Source organism: Macaca thibetana, chromosome 20, assembly GCF_024542745.1.
Source record: "Macaca thibetana thibetana isolate TM-01 chromosome 20, ASM2454274v1, whole genome shotgun sequence".
Classification (NCBI taxonomy): domain Eukaryota; kingdom Metazoa; phylum Chordata; class Mammalia; order Primates; family Cercopithecidae; genus Macaca; species Macaca thibetana.
Window position 1 is genome coordinate 17,199,385 of NC_065597.1, and position 22,695 is coordinate 17,222,079.

A 22,695-nucleotide genomic window follows, 5' to 3' on the forward strand; every position below is an offset into this window, starting at 1 on the left:
ACAATGGAATATTATTTGGCAACAATAAGGAATACAGTACCGATACATGCTACAACTAATGAATCTTAGTTCATTATACTAAGTAAAAGAAGCTAGTCACAAAGGATCACATACCGTATGTTTCCATCTATATGAAATGTTTAAAAGAGGCAAATCTAAAGAGACAGAAAGTAGATTAGTGGTTGCCTAGAGCTGGGGAGTTTGTGGGGAAACAGGGAGTGACTGCTAATGTGTACAGAGTTACCTTTTGGGGTGATAAAAATGTTCTAAAACTGACTGATATAAGCTACACACTTCTGAATACACCATCAGTGAACTGTACACTTTAATCTCACCGTAATGTTGTAATAATAGGGTCTCAAGATTCTGTTTCATAAAATGCAGGAATTTGTTGTTGTAAGGTTAATAAAATGGCTAGTTTGGGCCTGCTAAAAATAGCAAGAGTTAATCTTTTTACACCTGAGTTTTTATTATCACTGGGTTCATTATTATGAGTTTCTGTTCTATCTGAAAGATAATTCTATGACATAAACTCAAGCCAAATAGAAAATGTCAAAGCTACCTACTCCTAACAAACCCTCTTAGGCACATTAATAGGTTAAAACAATGACAATTTAACCTGACCTGAATGGCTGGGTGCGGTGGCTCATGCCTATAATGCCAGCACTTTGGGAGGCCAAGGCAGGTGATCGCTTGAGCTCAGGAACTTGAGACTACCCTGAGCAACATGGTGAAACCATATGTCTACAAAAAATACAAAAATTTGCCAGGTGTGGCGGTGCACACCTGTAGTCCCAGCTACTTGCAGGGCTGAGGTGGGAGGACTGCATGAGCCTGGGAGGTCAAGGGTGCAGTGAGCCATGTACACACCACTGCACTCCAGCCTGGGTGACAAAGTGAGACACTATTTAAAAAAAAAAAAAAAAAAAGACAACAACAACAAAAAAACTGACCTAACAAGAAGTTAGTTAAAATAGTCAAAACTCTCAGAACTAAAAAATAAAAAAAAAAAAACAGGCCAGGCACAGTAGCTCACGCCTATAATCCCAGCACTTTGAGAGGCCAAGGCAGGTGGATCACGAGGTCAGGAGATTGAGACCATCAGTGAAACCGCGTCTCTACAAAAAAAATACAAAAAAATTAGCCAGGCATGGTGGTGGGCGCCTGTAGTCCCAGCTACTCAGGAGGCTGAGGCAGGAGAATGGTGTGAACTTGGGAGGCGGAGCTTACAGTGAGCCGAGATCGCGCCACTGCACTACAGCCTGGGCGACAGAGTGAGACTCTGTCTCAAAAAATAAATAAATAAAAATTAAAAATAATAATAAAAATTAAAAAAAAAGTAAAAACCTCTCAGAACTACTTGAAATACATATTTATCTCTACATTGACTAATGATGTGGTTTTTTTCTAAGTGTATATTGTGCCTTGAGACATTGGCTAATAAAAATATGAAGCCAGCACACAGAAGCACAGGAAAGCATTATTTCATTTTTATCTCAGCCTTTATTAATTTTGTATTTGCTTTATAATGTACATAATATATTTAGTAAAACAATAAAGTATGCAATTTCTAAACAGATATGTACATATTGAGAGTGAATGCTCAAAAGTTTCTTTGCAACAGAGCCATGTAACAGAATAACAAACTACACAGTTCATTTACTCAATTAACAATGCCTGCCAGGTTAGGCATGAGAAATGCTCAAATGGATAAGGGCCACACTTAAGGGAGGGGATGCCATAATGAAAATAGGAGCATTAAGTGGAAGCAGGTATTCTGAGTGCTGAGACCTCCCTCACCCTTTCCTCCACCTAGATTCCAGAACACTGAGTCAGACCTCTACCATCTAGGCAGGAAATTAGAGGATCCCTCTCTGCAAAATCTGGCCAGACCGGGAGGAAAGTTCTTAGGACACTGACACAGACCACTAAATATATATAGTTAAGGTCAGAATAGACAAGCCCCACTCATGTGTTTACAGCTTCCACTCAACTTTTTAGTCACTCACTCTTAAATATGAGTGGCCAAGCAAGGATTACAGACATCTGAGAAATAGTCATCATGAAAAAGTAGATACTGAAATGTAAAGATAAAACACGCCTCACATGAAACAGAGACTGAGCAGAGAGATGAAGAAAAATATCCTCCAAATGATGCAGATATTATGACCATGAAAGCAGTACAGGGTATTGTCTGTAAAAAAGGAACAGTAAAGGAAGAAGAAAAAAGTTCCTTAAATTAAAAATACGAAAGTAGAAGTGAAAATGAAATACACTAGACAGTACTTAAGAAAATCTCCCACGAAATATAGAAAAAAAGAAAGGAAAAAAAAAGAGACAAAGATGAAAAACAGAAGAAAAAATAAAACCAAAGGACTTTTCAACAAATGGTGCTGGAACAATTAAGACATCTCTGGCCAGGCGCGGTGGCTCACGCCTGTAATCCCAGCACTTTGAGAGGCCAAGGCGGGTGAGGTCAGGGGTTCCAGACCAGCCTGGCCAACATGGTGAAACCCTGTCTCTACTAAAAATACCAAAGTAGCCGGGCTTGGTGGCAGGCACCTGTAATCCCAGCTATTTGGGGGACTGAGGCAGGAGAATCGCATGAACCCAGGAGGCGGAGGTTGCAGTGAGTCAAGATCGTGCCACTGCACTCCAGCCTGGGTACAAGAGTGAGACTTTGTCTCAAAAAAAAAAAGACATCTCTATGTGAAAAAGATGAACACATGAACCTCAGCCGGCACAGCAGCTCACGCCTGTAATCCTAGCACTTTGGGAGGCTGAGGCGGGCAGATCACGAGGTCAGGAGTTTGAGACCAGCCTGGCCAATATGGTGAAACCCTGTCTCTACTAAAAATACAAAAATTAGCTGGGCGTGGTGGCGGACACCTGTAATCCCAGCTTCTCAGGAGGCTGAGGCAGGAGAATTGCTTGAACCTGGGAGGCAGAGGTTGCAGTGAGCCGAGATCGCGCCACTGCACTCCAGCCTGGAGACAGAGCAAGACTCCCCCTCAAAAAAAAAAAAAAAAAAAAAAAAAAAAGATGAACCTCAATCCATACCTATTAGAAAAAATTTAACTCAAAATGTAAAATGGATCACAGACATAAATGTAAAATTTAAAACTGTAAGACTTCTAGAGAACACAGGAGAAAATCCTTGTGGCCTTGGATAAGGTGTATATCTTGGAACATAAAAAGAACTAATCACTTAAAAATTGATAAATTAGGTTAATCAAAGTTGAAAATGTCTATTATTTGAAAAGTACTGTTGAAAAAAGACAAGTTGTAGTTTGGGAGAATATATGCAAAACATATCCGATAAAGGACTTACCACGCCTGTTATCCATCCCAGCACTCTGGGAGGCCCAGGTGGGTGGATTGCTTGAACCCAGGAGTTCCAAGACCAGCCTGGGCAACATGGTAAAACCCTGTCTCTACAAAAAATACAAACATCAGCCAGATGTGGTGGCGCATGCCTGTGGTCCCAGCTACTCTGGAGGCCGAGTGGGAGGATCCCTTGAGCCCAGGAGGTGAAGGTTTCAGTGAGCCAAGATAGCGCCACTGCACTCTAGCTGGGTGACAGAGTGAGACCCTGTCTAAAACAAACAAACAGACAAACAAAAAAACAGAACTTCTATCCAGAATATATAAACCTTCCCAACTAAAAACAAAAACAATCCTACTTTAAAAATGGGCAAAAGGTTTGAAAACCCACTTCAAAGAAGTTACATAGATGGCAAATAAGCACATGAAAAGATTTTCAACATCATTAGTCATTAGGGAGATATATAAGTTAAAATCACAATGAGACACCACCACCATGTACCTATCAGAATGAAGGAAACCGACAATACTGTGCAGGGAAGGATGTGGGGCAGTTGAAGCTCTCATCCATTGCTGTTGGGAAAGCAGAATGATACACTTTGGAAAACAGTTTGGCATATAACTTATAAAGTTAAACACATACCACATAACACAGTAAATCCTACTCTTCAGTATTGACTTTACCCAAGAGAAATGCAAACATATATCCATACAAAAATCTGTACCTTAATGTATAGAGTAGCTTTCTTCATATTGTCTCAGACTGAAAATTACACAAGTGTCCACCAATAGAAGAATAAGCAAACTGTGTATATCCACAATGGAATTCTACTTAGCAATAAAAAGGAACGAACTACTGATACATGCAACTTGGTTGAATTCCAAATGCATAATACTAAGTGGAAGAAGCTAGACTTTTCAAAAGGTTACATATTACATGATTCCATTTTATAACATCTGGAAAAGGCAAAACTATAATGACAGAAAACATATCAGCAGTTGCCAGAGAAGGGTGAGGAGAGGGAGTGAACTACAAGCAGTTGTAGTTCTCTGTAGAGATGGTTTATATGTTGACTGTGGTGGTAGTTACAGAACTGTATGCTTTTGTCAAAATTCATAGAACTGTACACTAACAAAGTTTAATTTTACTCTATGTAAATTATACCTCCATAAACCTGACTTTAAAAACTTAAAGGGCTGGCCAGGTGCAGTGGCTCACGCCTGTAACCCTAGGACTTTGGGAGGCTGAGGTGTGTGGATCACTTGAGGCCAGGAGTTCAAGACCAGCCTGGCCAACATGGTGAAACCCCACCTCTACTAAAAATACAAAAAGTAGCCAGGCATGGTGGCACATGCCTGTAATCCCAGCTACTCAGGAGGCTGAGGCAGGAGAATCGCTTAAACTCAAGAAGCAGAGGCTGCAGTGAGCCAAGATCGCGCTATTGCACTCCAGCCTGGGGGACAAGAGCGAAACTTCATCTCAAAAAAAAAAAAAAAAAAAAAAAAAAAAAAAAAAACAACCTAAAGGGCCAGTCCAACTGATACAACATTCATCTAATAAGAGTTCTGGGAAAAGCTGTGTAGTGGTGCGCACCTGTAGTCCCAGCTACGAGGGAGGCTGAGGCAGGAGGATCCCTTGAGCCCAGGAGTTCAAGGCTGTAGTGCACTATGATTCTGCCTGTGAATAGCTACTGCACTCCAGACTGGGCAACATAGACAGACCCTGTCTTAAAAAGAAAAAAAAAAAAAAGAGAGAGAGAGAGAAAGAAAGTGAGTGAGTTCCAGAAAAGAGAGAATTAAGAAAAAACAAAGGAGAAGAAATCAACAATGAAATTATTCAAGAAAAGTTCTCATAACTGAAGAACAAGAGTTTTTCAGATTGAAAGTACCCACACCCAGGGGCCAGTAATATGGATGAAAATACACCCATGCCAAGACATATTACCATACATTTTCTGAATATTGAAAACAGAAGATTCTCCAAGCCTAGAAAGGGGAAAACAAGTCACATCAAGAATCAGGATGGTCTCAAACATTTCAACAACAAATACAGAAATCTAGAAGGCAATGGAACAATAACTTTAAAATTTGGCAGGAAAGTAATTTTCAACCTACAATTCTATACCCAGCCAAACTATTATCCAAATTACAGGGCAAAATTAGATTTTTTAAGACATGGAATATTCTTTTTTTTTTTTTTTTAATTATACTTTAAGTTCTAGGGCACATGTGCACAACGTGCAAGTTTGTTACATATGTATACATGTGCCATGTTGGTGTGCTGCACCTATTAACTCATCATTTACATTAGGTATACCTCCTAATGCCATCCCTCCCCCCTCCCCCCACCTCAACATGGAATATTCTTAAAGTAATTTACTTCCTGTACACCTCTAGAAAGCTGACAGATGGCTGCACAAAAATAAGGAATAAATCAAGAAAGACGGAAGAATGGAAGGACAGAAAGGAAGGGATCCAAGAGATCCAAAAGACAAGAGAAAGGAGAAATGAATCTGCAGAATTAGGCTGAAGGGAAATTTGCCCTGTTCCCTCTATCCCCCAATATGAACTGTGCTCTAAAGACAGGAGTAACTAGTCCAATTTGAAGTAGACTTAAAAGGCCTGGGAGAAATGGAATTGATAGAATATTTGATGAGTCTAAGCATTTTGAGATAAACTTAGACAACTGGAAGAGAGTTTGGGGTTGAATTGATAATTAAGAAAAAAAATGAAGCAAAAACATAAGGCAATTAAGAATTCCAAGTAAAATAAATTTTATAGAAAAGCAAAGGGCCAGGCGAAGTGGCTCAGGCCTATAATCCCAACACTTTGGGAGGCCAAGGTGGGAGGATGGCTTAAGCCCAGGAGGTGGAGATCAACTCGGATAATATAGCGAGACCTCATCTTCACAAAAAATTAAAAAGTTAGCTGCACAGGTTAGCTCATGCTTGTAGTCCCAGCTACTCAGGAGGCTGAGGTGGGAGGATCACTTGAGCCTGGGAGGCGGAGGTTGTAGTTAGCAAGAGATGGTGCCAATGCACTCCAGCCTGGGTGACAGGGCAAGACCGTCTCTCAAAAAATATATGTAAAGAAAGAAAGAAACAGAAAAAAGAGGCTGGATATGGTGGCTCACACCTGTAATCCCAGCACTTTGGGAGGCTGAGGCAGGTGGATCACTTGCATCCCGGAGTTCGAGACCAGCCTGGGCAACATGGCAAGTCCCCATCTCTACAAAAAAAATACAAAAATTAGTTGGGCATAGTGACACATGCCTGTAGTCCCAGTTACTCAGGAGGCTGAGCTGGGAGCATGGCTTGAGACCAGGAGGCAGAGACTGCAGTGGGCCAAGATCACTCCACTACACCCCAGCCTGGGCAACAGAGTGTGACCCTGTCTCTAAAAAAAAAAAAAAAAAAAAAAGGAGTTGCCTCTGGGGAGGAAAAAAAATTGGCCGGAACCATTATTTTTAAAATCACTTGACTCTTTAAATAATGTGTATATACAACTTATTTTTTATCATCTATAAAATATAAAAGACAAGGTTCTTATTCTTGAGGAAGTCATAGAAATAAGTACTAATAGAAGTAGGTTTAAAGCCTACTAGAATTTAAAGTGTTTCAGTGGGAGAAATTAATTCTACGCAGTAGTGTTTAACACATATGTTCCTTACCATGTGTCAGGCCCAGAAAAAAAAAGAACAAAGTGAAGCCGATGAGGAAAGGATTTGCTGACTGCCAGACCTACTGGGTCCATCATTTATCACTGAGCAAGCACACAAATATGAGCAGAGACATGGTCCCTGAGCCAAAGAAGCTCTGAATCTAGAGGTGGAGAATGACACCTAAAATAGCTATTACAAACCGGGGCGGCCAGGAGCCGTGGCTCAGCCTGTAATCCTGGTGCTTTGAAAGGCGGAGGCAGGAAGACTGCTGGAGGCCAGGAGTTCCAGACCAGCCTAGGCAACCTAGCAAGACCATGTCTCTATTTCAATTAAAAACAAACAAAACACAATCTAGGGTGATGAGTACAATCTACGATCATTCCTGGTTCCAGGAAGACAGACAGGCGGCTCAGCGCTTTACCGACAGGAGCACTCACCTGCGCTTACGTAACGCGGGGGCGGCTGCGTAAACAAAGCCCCCTCAGGGTCCAGGCTCCATCCCTATCCTCCCCGCCACCCCATCCAGTCTCTAATCAACCTAGGAACCACCCTTTCCCAGGGACCAAGTCTCCGGCCAGAACTAGTCCCTAACCCTTTTAGGGCTTAAGCCAACTCACCGACTCGGCTGCCGCTTCCTGCTCGTCTACCGCCAGGGCCCATGAGTCAGTGGCCATGGTCCCAGGTGCGGGTGGGAGGCTCGTGCTGGCAGATTCGGATTCGAGGGATGGCACGGTACACTGACCGTGGGCTCCGGGGGTTCGCGGCAGGCTCTGCTCCAGCCCCACTACAAGGCTGCAGACCGGAAGCGGCGCGCCACAGTGACGTCGGAGGCCGCTCCTGTTTGGCCACCCTTTGCCCACTTGGGGCTGTCGATTCTGTCACCCTTACGCCCGTACCCCTCAACCCCGGGCAGAGCAGGCTTTCCCATCAAGCTGAGGTAGTTATCTTAAAATGCCTAAGCTCTGGTCAACTTGGCTCTCCAACCACAGAACAAAATCAGATTCCCACCCAACACAGTGGCAGAGAAGGCACTAATACAGATTGAACAGATTGAATATATCAAAACAGAAAACCATTAACAATAGTCACCAAAATGCAAAACAAGCAGAGAGCTGTTTCCCTTTTCAGGTTGGTAATTTAAAATGTCCAGGTGTTGGCAATCAGCCCTGTCAAAAAACCCATTTGGTTAAAAGTCCACTTGACCACTATGCAATCTTATGCATGTAACAAAAGGGCACCTGCACTCATAAATTTGTACTCCAAGAAGAGGAATCGCAGCTCTCCTATGTAAGGGTTGTATAACCAGGACAATGTTAAAAAGGAAGAAAACAGACAGGTGCGGTGGCTCATGCATGTAATCCCAGCAGTTCTGGAGGCCAAGGTGGAAGGATCACTTGGGCCCAGGAGGTCTAGACTGCAGTGAGCCATGATAGTGCCACTGCACTCCAGCCTGGGTGACAGAGCAAAACCCTGTCTAGAAAAAAAATTAAATAAAATTAAAATAGTAAAATAATTAAATAGAGCTAGGTGTGGTGGCTCATGCCTGTAATCTCAGCACTTGGGTTTTTGTTTATTTGTTTTTTGAGATGAAGTCTCACTCTGTCACCCATGCTGGAGTGCAGTGGCGCAATCTCGGCTCACTGCAACTTCCGCCTCCTGGGTTCAAGAAATTCTCTTGCCTCAGCCTCCCAAGTAGCTGGGATTACAAGCCCACGCCACCATGCCCAGCTAATTTTTGTATTTTTAGTAGAGACAGGGTTTCACCATGTTAGGCAGTATGGTCTCCATCTCCTGACCTTGTGATCCACCTGCCTTGGCCTCCCAAAGTGCTTGGATTACAGGTGTGGGCCACTGCACCCAGCCTTGTTTGTTTGTTTGTTTGTTTTTTAAGATAGAGGCCAGGTGTGGTGGCTCAAGCCTGTAATCCCAGCACTTTGGGAGGCCCACGTGGGTGGGTCACCTGAGGTCAGGAGTTTGAGACCAGCTTGGCCAACATGGTGAAACCCCATCTCTACTAAAAATACAAAAATTAGCCAAGCATGGTGGTGCACACCTGTAAGCCCAGCTACTTGGAAGGCTAAGGCAGGAGAATCGCTCGAACGCAGGAGGCAAAGGTTGCAATGAGCTGAGATCATGCCATCACACTGAAGCCTGGGCGACAAGAGTGAAACTCTGTCTCAGAAAAATAAATAAATAGACTGGGCATGGTGGCTCACGTCTGTAATCCCAGCACTTTGGTAGGCTGAGGCTGGTGAATCACGAGAGGTCAGGATATTGAGACCATCCTGGCCAACATGGTAAAACCCTGTCTCTACTGAAAATACAAAAATTAGCTGGGTGGGGTGGCATGCACCTGTAGTCCCAGCTACTTGGGAGGCTGAGGCAAGAGAATCGCTTGAACCCGGGAGGTGAAGGTTGCAGTGAGCCAAGATCGTGCCACTGCATTCCAGCCTGGCAACAGAGTGAAACTCCATTTCAAAAATAAATAAATTAATTAATTAATAAAAAGGCAGGGCGTGGTGGTTCACACCTGTAATCCCAGCACTTTGGGAGGCTGAAGTGGGCGGATCACGAGCTCAGGAGATCGAGAACATCCTGGCTAATGTGGTGAAATCCCGTCTCTACTAAAAAAAAAAAAAAAAAAAAAAAAAAAAAAAAAAAAAAAATTAGCCGGGCATGGTGGCGGGCATCTGTAGTCCTAGCTACTCAGGAGGCTGAGGCAGGAGAATCGCTTGAATCCAGGAGGCGGAGGTTGCAGTGAGCCAAGATCATGCCACTGCACTCCAGCCTGGGCGACAGAGCAAGACTCCATCTCAAATAAATAAACAAATAACAACAACAACAAAAACAAAAATCAAGCCATGGTGGGTTCTCTGTGGAATTTAACCTGTACTGTAGTAGTAAAAATGTTTTGAGAAAGGGTAAAGCATTTCCAGGGAACACTCTGCTTGCTATGATTCTTTTTTCCTGCACGCTCACAGGGTTAACTGGAGAAGACGTTTTGTTTTTTGTTTTTGACCTTACACATGAGGGTGTGCTAAAAAGAAAAAGGCAAACACCGCCTAGGTAGCCATGACCTACATCTCATCACTTCAGAAGCAACCCTGGGGATATTTTCCCAGATAAATTATATTGTTTCACAGGGCTAGAGGTTAATGAAGTTTGCAAAACAGTTTAATGAGGTTAAAAATTACATTGCCCAAGGTGCAGGACCATATATAGTAGGTTCACTTGTGCAAAACAAACAGGAACCCCCACCCCAAAAGTCCCCAAGCTCCCATATATGCTTGTATACACTATAGAAAATGCCTAAGAAGACAGGAGCAGTGGCCTGTGTCTGCAGTCCCAGCTACCCCTGAAGCTGAGGTTGGAGGATCGCCTGAGCTCAGAAGTTGGAAGCCAGCCTGGGCAACATAGTGATACCATCTCCTCTTAAAAAAAAAAAAAAAAAAAAAAAGTGGCCAGGTGCGGTGGCTCACGCCTGTAATCCCAGCACTTTGGGAGGCCAAGGCGGTGGATCACGAGGTCAGGAGTTCAAGGCCAGCCTGGTCAAGATGGTGAAACCGCATCTCTACTAAAAATATTAAAATCAGCTGAGCATGGTGGTGGGTGCCTGTAATCCCAGCTACTCAGGAGTCTGAGGCAGAGAACTGCTTGAACCCGGGAGGCAGAGTTTGCAGTGAGCTGAGATCACGCCACTGTACTCCAGCCTGGGCCACAGAGCAAGACTCTGTCTCAAAGAAAAGAAAAGAAAAGAAAAAAAACAGGTTAAAATACACACAAAACTGGTAACAGTGGCTGCTCCTGGTGAGGGTCTCTAGAAGCGTGGAGGTGGATTGAGTATGCTTTATCCTCTGATATTATTTTCCATATGCATGTTTCTTTTCTTTTCTTTTTGTTTTTTTTGAGACGGACTCTCGCTCTGTCACCCAGGCTGGAGTGCAGTGGCGCGATCTCGGCTCACTGCAAGCTCCGCCTCCCGGGTTCACGCCATTCTCCTGCCTCAGCCTCCTGAGTAGCTGGGACTACAGGCGCCCGCCACCGCGCCCGGCTAATTTTTTGTATTTTTAGTAGAGACGGGGTTTCACCGTGGTCTCGATCTCCTGACCTTGTGATCTGCCCGCCTCGGCCTCCCAAAGTGCTGGGATTCTTTTTTTTTTTTTAATTAGAGACAGGATCTTGCTATGTTGCCCAGGCTGGAGTGCATGCAGTGGCTATTCACAAGCACAATTACAGCATACACTATATCCTTGAATTCCTGAGCTCAAGACGTCCTCCTGCCTGTGCTTCCCAAGTAGCTGGGACTACAGGTGTGTGCAGCTGTGCTTGGCTCCATGTTTCCCTCTTAAAAATGTATTTCAGACAAACAAGAAAGAGTATAATGTAACAAATACTTAGATTCCCACCTCAAAACTTAAGAAATAAAATTACTAAGGTCCAGCTGATAATCTCTGTATCCGCATCCCAGGAAGACAGCAGCTATCCTAAATTTGGCGTTTATCCTTCCCGTACACGATTTTTGCATGTGTTTTTTCTTCTACTAAATAAATATGCAAGCCTAGGCAACATAGGGAGACCCCGTCTCTACCAAAATAAATAAATAAATAAACAAATAAAATTTAAGTAGCTGGGTGTGGTGGCGCGAGCCTGTAGTCCCAGCTAGTCCTGAGACTGAGTGGGAGGATTGCTTGAGCCCAGGAGTTCAAGGCTGCAGTGAGTCGTGATTGTGCCACTGCACTCCAGCCTGTCTCAAAACAAAACAAAAAACTTGAAAATAGCATCGGGGTTCCAGATTCTCCTCAGTTCACCTCCAACACACCTGCGCATGGTGAGACTCCAGCTAAGAAGGAACCTGGTTTCCAAAGTGGGCGTGGAGAGAAGAGGATTCGGGGAATAAGGGCATCTGGATTGGAATTCAGTCTCCTACATTTACTCCCACGTGAGTCTAGCCAGTCTCAGTTTACCCTGAAATCACAGGAAGTACCCACCTCACAGCTGGAGGATTCTAGATCACAAGGCTAAGACCTTGAGCCGAAACCTCGAGAAATCCTGTTATTCCTCTTCCCAGGAGTAGGAACGAGGAAGGCATCTAAATATGGGGGAAAGGGTCTGGCTTCTACCCTCGCAGATACTCACGTCGCCCACAGGCAGGGTGATGGGAAACCGCCGCAGGGCGCGACCTCGGACCTGGCCGGCAGCCCCGGCCATCGCAGCTGATCATGGCAGTTGCACTCCAACAACCGCCGCTCTTGGCAGTGGCCAAGCCGGAGCCTCATTGGCTGAGACCTGGAAATCCTGTCAGCCAATCAACTGAGGGGACGGTACAGCGCTAGCGGAAGCGCCTAGGAACTCGGGGGACCACAGCGCAAGCCTCTCGCAGAGGGCTTTGTTTCCTGCTAAATGCCTGGCTTCCTGGTGAGACTAGGAACTCCATGAGGTCAGGGCAGTGTCTGCCGTCTTTAATCTTGATCCTCAGTGACTAACACATAGTGGTCACTCATTTGGTGAATGACGAGCCATTAGCATCTCCCCCGTGGGTCAAACTTTTCAAAATTTTGCATCTGAACAAATAGGTGCAGACGCACATCCTCTAAACTAGACCCTTGGTATTCCAAGTATAATCTCTCAGCAGCATAAATATCACCTGAAGCCTGTTAAAAATGCAGGCTTTCAGGCCCTATCCCAGGCCTATTCAATTTAGCAGCATTTTAGATCCTAGGTGATTCCTTTAGCGTTTTATGGTCTGAAAAATACGTGAGGCAAAAAAAAAAAAATGATAATATGCTCAATTGAAATATTCCTTCAGAGGCTCTTTTTTTTTTTTTTTTTTTTTTGAGACAGAGTCTCGCTTAGTCGCCCAGGCTGGAGTGCAATGGCGCGATCTCGGCTCACTGCAAGCTCCGCCTCCCGGGTTCACGCCATTCTCCTGCCTCAGCCTCCCGAGTAGCTGGGACTACAGGCGCCCGCCGCCTCGCCCAGCTAATTTTTTGCATTTTTAGTAGAGACGGGGTTTCACCGTGTTAGCCAGGATGGTCTCGATCTCCTGACCTCGTGATCCGCCCGCCTCGGCCTCCCAAAGTGCTGGGATTACAGGCGTAAGCCACCGCGCCAGGCCCAGAGGCTCTTAAAAATTCAGCCATCCCCATTTGACTTAGTACCGAGTAAGTGAGCATTGTAAACCCATTTGATAGATGCTATAAAGTAGCTAAGATGCCTTGGGAGAGTTAAGAGTCTAGAGCTACATCCTTCCAAAGCTATATTAGTTTTTTTTTCTTTTTTTCCACTTGTTTCCATTTCTTTTTTTTTTAAAATTGAGACACCGTCTCATTTTGTCACCCAGGCTGGAGTGCAGTGACACGATCATGGCTTACTGCCTCTTCTGCTTCCCTGGCTCAAGCGATCCTCCCACCTCAGCCTCCTGAATAGCTGGGACTACAGATGCATGCCACCACACCCAGCTAATTTTTGTATTTTTTTGTAGAGATTGAGTTTTGCCCTGTTGCTCAGGCTAGTCTCAAACTCCTGAGCTCAAGCCATCCACCCACCTCAGAATTCCAAAGTGTGGTGATTAAAGGCATGTGCCATCATGCTGGCCTGTTTCTGTTTGCTGTTGTTTTTATAATTTTTTTAATTTTATTTATTTATTTATTTATTGAGACAGAGTTTCGCTCTTGTCACCCAGGCTGGAGTGCAGTGGCACAATCTCAGCTCACTGTAACCTCTGCCTCCCGGGTTCAAGCGATTCTCCTGCCTCAGCCTTCCGAGTAGCTGGGATTACAAGTGCCCGCCACCACACCCAGCTAATTTTTGTATTTTTAGTAGAGATGGGGTTTCACCAGGTTGGCCAGGCTGATCTTGAACTCCCAACTTCAGGTAATCTGCCCACCTTGGCCTCCCAAAGTGTTGGGATTACAGGCATGAGCCACCGCGCCCAGCCTGTTGTTTTTAAGACGGGGTTTCACTCTGCCGCCCAGGCTGGAGTGTAGTGGCGCAATCACAGCTGTTGTACTATCTTGAGGCCTTTGGTTATCTTTCTCATGCCCCAAGATGAAGTTCAACAAATGTTCTACTGGAGAGCAAGCCATGTGCATAGCACTCACTCCCACCTACAGGCCTATTTGCTTAACCTAGAATAAATCAAGAAATTGCCAGTAGTTTCCTAAAATATATAATTTGCACATTGCATTAAGATAGCTTTCTTTCTAGCATGTAGTTGACATTATCTACAAGAGAAAAATATCACAGAAAAATACCATTAGTTATACAGGAATGAGACTATTGGGCCTTAATTACAATTTATCTTTTTTTTTTGTTTTAAGAGACAAGGCTTGGCCGGGCGCGGTGGCTCAAGCCTGTAATCCCAGCACTTTGGGAGGCCGAGATGGGCAGATCACAAGGTCAGGAGATCGAGACCATCCTGGATAACACGATGAAACCCTGCCTCTACTAAAAAATACAAAAAATCTAGCCGGGCGAGGTGGCGGGTGCCTGTAGTCCCAGCTACTTGGGAGGCTGAGGCAGGAGAATGGTGTGAACCCGGGAGGCGGAACTTGCAGGGAGTTGAGATCGGGCCACTGCACTCCAGCCTGGGTGACAGAGTGAGACTCCATCTCTAAAAAAAAAAAAAAAAAAAAAAAAAAGAGACAAGGCGGCCGGGCACGATGGCCCACGCCTATAATCCCAACACTTTGGTAGGCTGAGGCAGGCGAATCACCTGAGGTCAGCAGTTCAAGACCAGCCTGGCCAACATGGTGAAAACCCCCGTCTCTACCAGAAATAGAAAAAAAAAAAAATAGCTGGGTATAGTGGTGGGCGCCTGTAATCTCAGCTACTTGGGAGGCTGAGGCAGGAGGCAGATGTTGCCATGAGCCGAGATCATGCCATTGCACTCCAGCCTGGGCAACGAGAGTGAAACTCTGCCATCATGCTGGCCTGTTTCTGTTTGCTGTTGTTTTTATAATTTTTTAAATTTTATTTATTTATTTATTTATTGAGACAGAGAGAGAGAGACAAGGGTCTTGCTTTGTCACCTAGGCTGGAGTGCAGTCATGAGATCTTAGCTCACTGCAGCCTTCAGTTTCTGGGCTCCAAATGATCCTCGTGCCTCAGCCTCTTCAGTAGCTGGGACTACAGATGAATGCCACTATACCTAGCTAGTTAAAAAGAATTTTTTTTTTTTTTGTACGGAGTCTCACTCTGTTGCCTAGGCTGGTTTTAAACTCTTGGGCTCCATTTATCCTCCTGCCTTGGCCTCCCAAAGTGTTGGGATTACAGGCGTGAGCCTCTGTGCTGGCCTACAATCTGTCTTAATGGATGAATAAAAAGTTATTTATTTATTTATTTATTTATTTATTTTCTGAGACAGAGTATCACTCTGTGGCCCAGGCTGGAGTGCAGTGACCTGATCTCAGCTCACTGCTAGCTCTGCCTCCTGGGTTCACGCCATTCTCCTGCCTCAGCCTCCTGAGTAGCTGGGACTACAGGTGCCCGCCACCACGCCCGCCTAATTTTTTTGTATTTTTTAATAGAGGCGGGGTTTCATCGTGTTAGCCAGAATGGTCTCAATCTCCTGACCTTGTGATCCACCTGCCTTGGCCTCTCAAAAGTGCTGGGATTACAGGCGTGAGCCACCACTCTCGGCCAAAAAATTATTTTAATCTGTTTATAATTATTTTATTAGTGAAGATACTATCCTAGTAACAACTCTGGCAGCAGAACTAAATTATTGACGTTATGACCTGCATTATTTTATTTTGAAAGTACGATTCATACATGCCTTTTAGCTTTCTAAGTGTGGTGGCACAGAAGTCTGATTCATTTCCCAGATTGTTTAGGCTAAATATATGCTATTTAGGGCACTGTGGATCAGAATAAACACTTGTGTCTCCTGGTTTTGCCCTTCTCTGTGTTACTTAACCTCTCTCTCTGCCTTATTTTACTCTATTAAAAGCAGATAGTAATAGTTACTCATTATAGGGTTGTGAGGATTAAAAGCTTAGATTGGTGCCTGCTGTATACTAAGTGCTCAACAAATGTTAGGTTTGATGATTACTATTCGTGAGCTGCTATGAACTGGAAAGGTAAATAAAATGATTTATGTTTTTTACTGGCTTTTGGGCTTGACCTTTTTGTGTAGGATGCTCTTTTACATAAAAAGTAGTATTCTTCTGTAATGTCTGTAACTGAGTTATGATCAGCAGCACAATTTATTACCTGTGTATTTGGATATATCAGATGATGTAGGTAATAGTGCGGTGGTTAAGAGCATGGGCTTTGGTGTTAAATAGACACAGGTTTGGATCCTGTGTCTGCAACATACTATTGGGTGTGAACTTGTGCAAGGTAATTTCCTCATTTGTAAAAAGGGGACTCCAGCTGACCTCATACACGGTTTTAAAATCAAATGAAATAAACATGTGAAATGTTTGATACAATTCCTCACATATAAATACATATATATTTTTGAGACAGGGTCTCGCTCTGTCGCCCAAGGAATGCAGTGTCACGATCAGGGCTCACTGCAGCCTCAACTTCCTAGGCTCAAGTGATCCTCCTACTTCAACCTCTCAAGCAGCTGGGACTACAAGCTTGCGCCACCATGCCTGACTAGTTTTTTTTTTTTTTTTTTTTTTTTTGAGATGGAGCCTTGCTCTGTCGCCAGGCTGGAGTGCAGTGGCACCATCTAGGCTCACTGCAAACTCCGCCTCCCGAGTTCAAGCGATTCCCCTGCCTCAGCCTCCCGAGTGGCTGGGGCTACAGGCGCGCGCCCGGATAAATTTGTATTTTTAGTAGAGACGGGGTTTCACCATGTTGGCCAGGATGCTCTGGATCTCCTGACCTCGTCATCCACCGGCCTCAGCCTCCCAAAGTGCTGGGATTACAGGTGTGGGCCACCGCGCCCGGCCTTTTAAAATTTTTTTTGTAGAGACAGGATCTAGTTATGTTGACCAGGCTGGTCTCCAACTCCTGGGTTCAGGTGATCTTCCCACTTTGGTCTCCCAAAGTGTTGCAATTATAGGCGTGAGCCACCGCGCCTGGCATATACATATGTGCGGGGGGTGTGTGGGTGTGTGTGTGTGTATATATATATATTCACCCTCCTCCCCCAGGCCTATAAATATTTTTTTTTCAAAGGCAAATCGAGGACCAAATGCCGATCCAATTGTACCTCAACTACTGATGTTATTTCTTCCACACCACATTCAAGGTCTCCCCAGGACACGTGTAACCATGGGCACAACGTCAGAATCTTTGAGGGCTGCATATCACTCAGCAACTAAAATAAACAGAACTATACCAAGACCTGTGACCTCTACTGAGACACGTTACCGTCTCCCCTTATTAACTATGTCAATTGTGGTATTAGGAATTTGCCTATGGAAACCAAAATGTCGACCTCCGGGAGTCGGAGTCTAACTCGATCACGTGACACACCCCATCCGATCTTTTCTCGCAGTTGCATCAGCCAATTTAGAGCCGCCTTCCCAGGAACCCGCTAATGAGCGGATTCGTCCTCAGTTTGACTGGCATGTTGATTGACCAATAAAATCTCATGAGGTAAGGCGCGGCAGGGTGCTTTCCGTCAGCGCGCTCTGATTGGACGGGGCGCGGCGGGTTGTGGCCGGCTGTGTCCTGGGGCCGGAACAGCTGCGCGCCTGCGGTAATAGGTACAGCGAGCCCTTGGCCGGGGACTCTGAGGGAGGAGCTGGGGACGGCGACCCTAGGAGAGGTAGGCGGCCCTCGGAGAGCTCTGCGGTGCTAGGAGAGCGGCTGGGCCCGCAGCCTGGGGGGAAGGCTCGGCAGCCGCAGTGGGCCCCAGGGTCAAGCCCCGCGTGGCCTGGAGAAGCCCAGTCTGGGCGGGAGCGGGAGCTGGACAGTGTGGCCTTGCGTTCGCTCCCGGGAGAGCTGCGAGTGTCGCGGCCTCGGGTGGATTTGCTGAGCACCAAGACCTAACGGTTGCCAACCTGAGGTTTCATCTCCCTTGGTTTTAATCCCCTGGGGCGGGTGGGAGCACAGGAGGAAGGATGGGCCAGCTGGGGGGAGTCCTGCTGTGAGCCAGCCATTCCCTGATTTCTTAAAATGAAACAGCTGATGCCGGTCCAGGCCCACCTAGACCGTCATCTTCAGCTGTTCTGTAAAACAGTTTGTATTTCTCGGTGTGCGTTGAAGCATGTGAGTTAATTCCGAACTTGCTGTTAAAGGATTAGTATACCTGATCACGAAATACGTATTTAGCAGCCACTGTACTAGATGCTGAGGATGTGCTGTAATAGTGAGCCCAGGGACGGCGCGGAGGCTCACGCCTTTAATCCGAGCGCTTTGGGAGATCGAGGCGGGTGGATCACCTGAGGTCAGGAGTTCGAGACTAGCCTGGCCAACATGGTGAAACCCCGTCTCTATTAAAAATACAAAAATTAGCCGAGCGTGGCGGCACATGCCTGTAATCTCAACCACTCGGGAGGCTGAGGCATGAGAATCGCTTGAACCTGGCAGGCGGAGGTTGCAGTGAGCTGGTATCACACCATTGCACCCCAGCCTGGGTGACAGAGACTCCGTTTCAAAAAATAGCCCAAAACAGTCGTTGCTGCTGGGATGGAACTGACAGCCTGATGGGGGAGGCGCACATTAAACAAGCCATTAAGCGCATGTGGAAATTATGAAGGGAAACACTTGAGGCTGTGAGACAGTAAAAGAGGGAGCCTTAGCAAGAAGGGGAAGGCTTTCTTAAATAAGTATCTTGGCCAGGCGCGGTTGCTCACCCCTGTAATCCCAGCACTCTGGGAGGCCGAGGCAGGCAGATCACCTGAGGTCAGAAGTTCGAGACCAGCGTGACCAACGTGGAGAAACCCCGTCTCTACTGAAAATACAGAATTAGCCAGGTGTGGTGGCACATGCCTCTATTCCCAGCTACTCGGGAAGCTGAGGCAAATCGCTTGAAGCCGGGAGGCGGAGCTTGCAGTGAGCCGAGATTGCGAGCACCTTTGCACTCCAGCTTGGGCAACAAGAGTGAAACTCGGTCTCCAAAAAAAAAAAAAAAAGTGTCTTTACATTTGTTGTTGTTTGAGGCAGGGTCTCAACCTGTTACCTAGGCTAGAATGTTTTGGTGTGACCATAGCTCACTGCAGCGTCAAACTTCTGTGCGCAAGTGCTCAAGCGACCCTTTGCACTCAGCCTCCCAAGTAGCTGGGTCTGCAGGTGCACACCACCACACCTGGCTAATTAAAAAAAAAAAAAATTTTTTTTTTTTGACCTCCCAGGCTCAGGTGTTCCCATGTTGCCCAGGCTGCTCTTGAATTCCTGGCCTCAAGCAATGCTCTTGCCTCAGCCTCCCAAATGCCTCAGCTGGGATTATAGGCATGAGCCACTGTGCCCCGGAAATAAGTTTCTTTGGAATTGATACATCAAAAGTGAGACGTTTACTAGGAAAAGGGAAAAGAGTGGGGCAGACAGCTTACCTGGCACATGAAGAGCATGTTAAAAGGTCCTGTGGCACCCCAGTGCAGTGGTTCATGCCCGTAGTGCCAGCACTTTGGGAGGCTGAGGTGGGCCCATCGGTTGAGCTCGTGAATTTTTTTTTTTTTTTTTTTTGAGACGGACTCTCGCTTTGTCACCCAGGCTGGAGTGCAGTGGCCAGATCTCAGCTCACTGCAAGCTCCGCCTCCCGGGTTCCCGCCATTCTCCTGCCTCAGCCTCCCGAGTAGCTGGGACCACAGGCGCCGCCACCTCGCCCGGCTAGTTTTTTGTGTTTTTAGTAGAGACGGGGTTTCGCCGTGTTAGCCAGGATGGTCTCGATCTCCTGACCTAGTGATCCGCCCGTCTCAGCCTCCCAAAGTGCTGGGATTACAGGCTTGAGCCACCGCGCCCGGCCAGAGCTCATGAATTTTAGAGCGGCCTGTCTCTACAAAAAAAATTAGCTAGTTCATGATGGTGAGCACCTGTCGTCCCAGCTCCTTGAGGGTCGGAGGTAGGAGGATCACCTGAGCCCAGGAGGCGGAGGTGGCAATGAGCTGTGGTTGTGCCACTGCCCTCCAGCCTGGGTGACAGAGACCTGTCTAAAAAAAAAAAATGTCGAGACAGGTCTCGCTCTGTCACCCAGACTGGAGGGCTATGGCATGATCTCAGCTCGCTGCAGCCTCCGCCTCCCAGGTTCAAGCAATTTTCCTGCCTCAGCCTCCCAAATAGCTAGGATTATAGGCGCCCACCACCACGCCCGGCTAATTTTTTTATATTTTTGGTTTCATCATGTTTCACCATGTTGGCCAGGCTGTTCTCGAACTCCTGACTTCAGGTGATCTACCTGCCTTGGCCTCCCAAAGTTCTGGGATTACAGGCATGAGCCACTGCACCCGGGCGAAAATCTTCTATCGCCCAGGCTGGAGTGCAGTGGCATCATCTCGACTCGCTGTATCCTCTGCCTCCCAAGTTCGAGCGATTCTCCTGCCTCAGCTTCCCAAGTAGCTGGGATTACAGGTGTGTGCCACCACGCCCCGCTAATTTTTTTTGTGTGTTTTTAGTAGAGACAGGGTTTCACCATGTTAGCCAGGATGGTCTCAATTTCCTGACCTTGTGATCCACCTGCCTTCGACCTCCCAAAGTACTGGGATTATAGGCGTGAGCCACCGTACCCGGCCTCAAAAATTTTTTTTAAATACAAAAAATTAGCCGGGTATGGTCGCACATGCCTGTAGTCCCAGTTGCTCCGGAGGTTGAGGTGGGAGGAACACCTGAGCCTGGAAGGCCAAATGATTGCACCACTGCCTGTGCTCCAGCCTGGGTGACAGAGAGGGAGACCCTGTCTCAAAAAAAATTCCTGTGGAGTGGCTGGAGCCACTGTGTGATTTAAGGCACCCAAGACGTTTACAGCTCTTGTTATTAAGTGAAACCTGAGGTTCTGCCTTTGTGCTACCTTTGAATCCCATACAGCCTTCCAGTGAATAAATGAATGAGTTTATGTTGAATAAATGTATTGAATTTATATTGAATAAATGGGGTAAATAAATGAATGTGGGGATACAGCTTTTAATAGTTCCAGCCTTCGTAGGCTCATAGTTGATATATTCAGTCCTTTTACACAATACTGCAGTTAATTCTGTATATGATCGTCTCCCCAGGAAGGACATAGGCTGTCATTCAGTTGGATTCTTGGCACATAGTATGCATTCATTATGGTGAATGAGTAAGCAAAAATGGGAAATTCATGTGTCTTTTGAAAAGTAGCTGGAGTCAGGATCTCCTGTTCACTTTGTACATCTCTATTGTATCTTCCTCATAAGAAGAAAACTGGCTGGGCATTGTGGCTCATGCCATCCCAACTGGGAGGTTGAGGCCAGGAGTTCGAGACGAGCGTGGGCAGCATAGCAATGCACCATCTGTAACAAAAACAGAAATTAGCTGGGCATGGTAGCTCATGCCTGTAATCCTAGCACTTCGGGAGGCTGAGGCTGGCAGATAACCTGAGGTCAGGAGTTCGAGACCAGCCTGAGCAATGTGGTGAAACCCCGACTCTGTTAAAAATACAAATATTAGCTGGGTGTGGTGACATGTGCCTGTAATCCAAGTTGCCTGAGAGGCTGAGGCAGGAGGATTGCAGCAACTTGGGAGGTGGAAGCTGCAGTTAGCTGAGATTGTGCCATAGCACTCCAGCCTGGGTGACAGAGTGAGACTCTGTCTCAAAAAAAATAAGAAAAAAAAAAAAATTAACTGGGCATGGTGGTTTTCAACTGTAGTCCCAGTTACTTGGGAGGCTGAGGCAAGAGGATCACTTGAGCCTAGGAGTTTAAGGCTACTTAAGTGATTGTCCCACTACACTCCAGTCTGGACAGAACCAGAAAAAAAGAAAACTTTCAGCTAAACAACTTAAAAGTAATATCCACTCTGTTCCGTCAAGGTTTTCCTCTTTTTTTTTTTTTTTAAGATGGAGTCTCCCTTAGCCACCCAGGCTGGAGTGCAGTGGCGCAGTCTTGGCTCACTGCAACCACCGTCTCCCGGGTTCAAGCAATTCTCCCGTCTCAACCTCCTGAGTAGCTGGAATTACAGGCACTCACCATCATGCCTGACTAATTTTTGTATTTTGGTAGAGATGGGTTTTCACCATGTTGGCCAGGCTGGTCTTCAGCTCCTGATCCCAGGTAATCCACCCGCCTCGGCCTCCCAAAGTGCTGGGGTTACAGGCGTGAGCCACCGCACCCGGCGTAAGGTTTTCCATTTTACAGATTGCTTCCAAATACAGTATAGCTTTTGATCCTCACAACATCTCAGTTGAATAGGCAGGGTAGATACTGCTTTGTACAGAAAAGGAACTAAACTCAGACAAAAGTGAATTAAGGTTACAGTTGGGTCTGGAATTCCAGAGACACTTTGATAACAATGTTAATACTGTGAATGAGATATGGTTCTCATTTTTCTACACACAGCACTGTGTGGCACTGCAACACCATGCCAGTGATCAGCACTCTCACCAAAGCCTGTCACTTCTCCCCAGCCTGCCTCTCAGGGAAATTGTAGTATCTGTGAAAGAGCTGTTTTTGTTTTTGTTTTTGTTTCTTTTTTGAGACAGAGTCTCGCTCTGTCGCCCAGGCTGGAGTGCAGTGGCCAGATCTCGGCTCACTGCAAGCTCAGCCTCCTGGGTTTACACCATTCTCCTGCCTCAGCCTCCCGAGTAGCTGGGACTACAGTGGCCCGCCACCTCGCCCGGCTAGTTTTTTTGTATT

At 46.0% G+C, this 22,695-nt stretch overlaps 3 protein-coding genes across 11 annotated transcripts in view; 1 reads left to right on the plus strand and 2 right to left on the minus strand.

The window, feature by feature from the left end:
• DDX19A (DEAD-box helicase 19A) overlaps positions 1–5,884 on the minus strand; it is a 78,931-nt gene extending 73,047 nt beyond the window's left edge. The window contains exon 1 of the mRNA XM_050772739.1: positions 5,881–5,884. The gene's annotated coding sequence lies outside the window, so the exon portion shown is untranslated. The remainder of the gene's footprint in view (positions 1–5,880) is intronic.
• Positions 1–12,262, minus strand: part of DDX19B (DEAD-box helicase 19B) — a 43,200-nt gene extending 30,938 nt beyond the window's left edge. For 2 of the 8 annotated variants that reach the window (XM_050772734.1, XM_050772732.1), the window contains exon 1: positions 7,603–7,827. In XM_050772734.1, coding sequence (XP_050628691.1) covers positions 7,603–7,645 — 43 coding nt within the window. In that variant the 5' untranslated portion in view covers positions 7,646–7,827. Of the gene's footprint in view, positions 1–114; positions 156–4,918; positions 5,052–7,602; positions 7,910–12,121 lie in introns of those variants that run through there. The other 6 variants (XM_050772729.1, XM_050772736.1, XM_050772735.1 and 3 more) reach the window with 6 other exon arrangements.
• Positions 1–22,695, plus strand: part of AARS1 (alanyl-tRNA synthetase 1) — a 370,792-nt gene that overhangs the window by 316,326 nt on the left and 31,771 nt on the right. The window contains exon 2 of one of the 2 annotated variants that reach the window (XM_050772685.1): positions 17,588–17,714. The gene's annotated coding sequence lies outside the window, so the exon portion shown is untranslated. Of the gene's footprint in view, positions 1–17,587; positions 17,715–22,695 lie in introns of those variants that run through there. The other variant, XM_050772684.1, reaches the window with a different exon arrangement.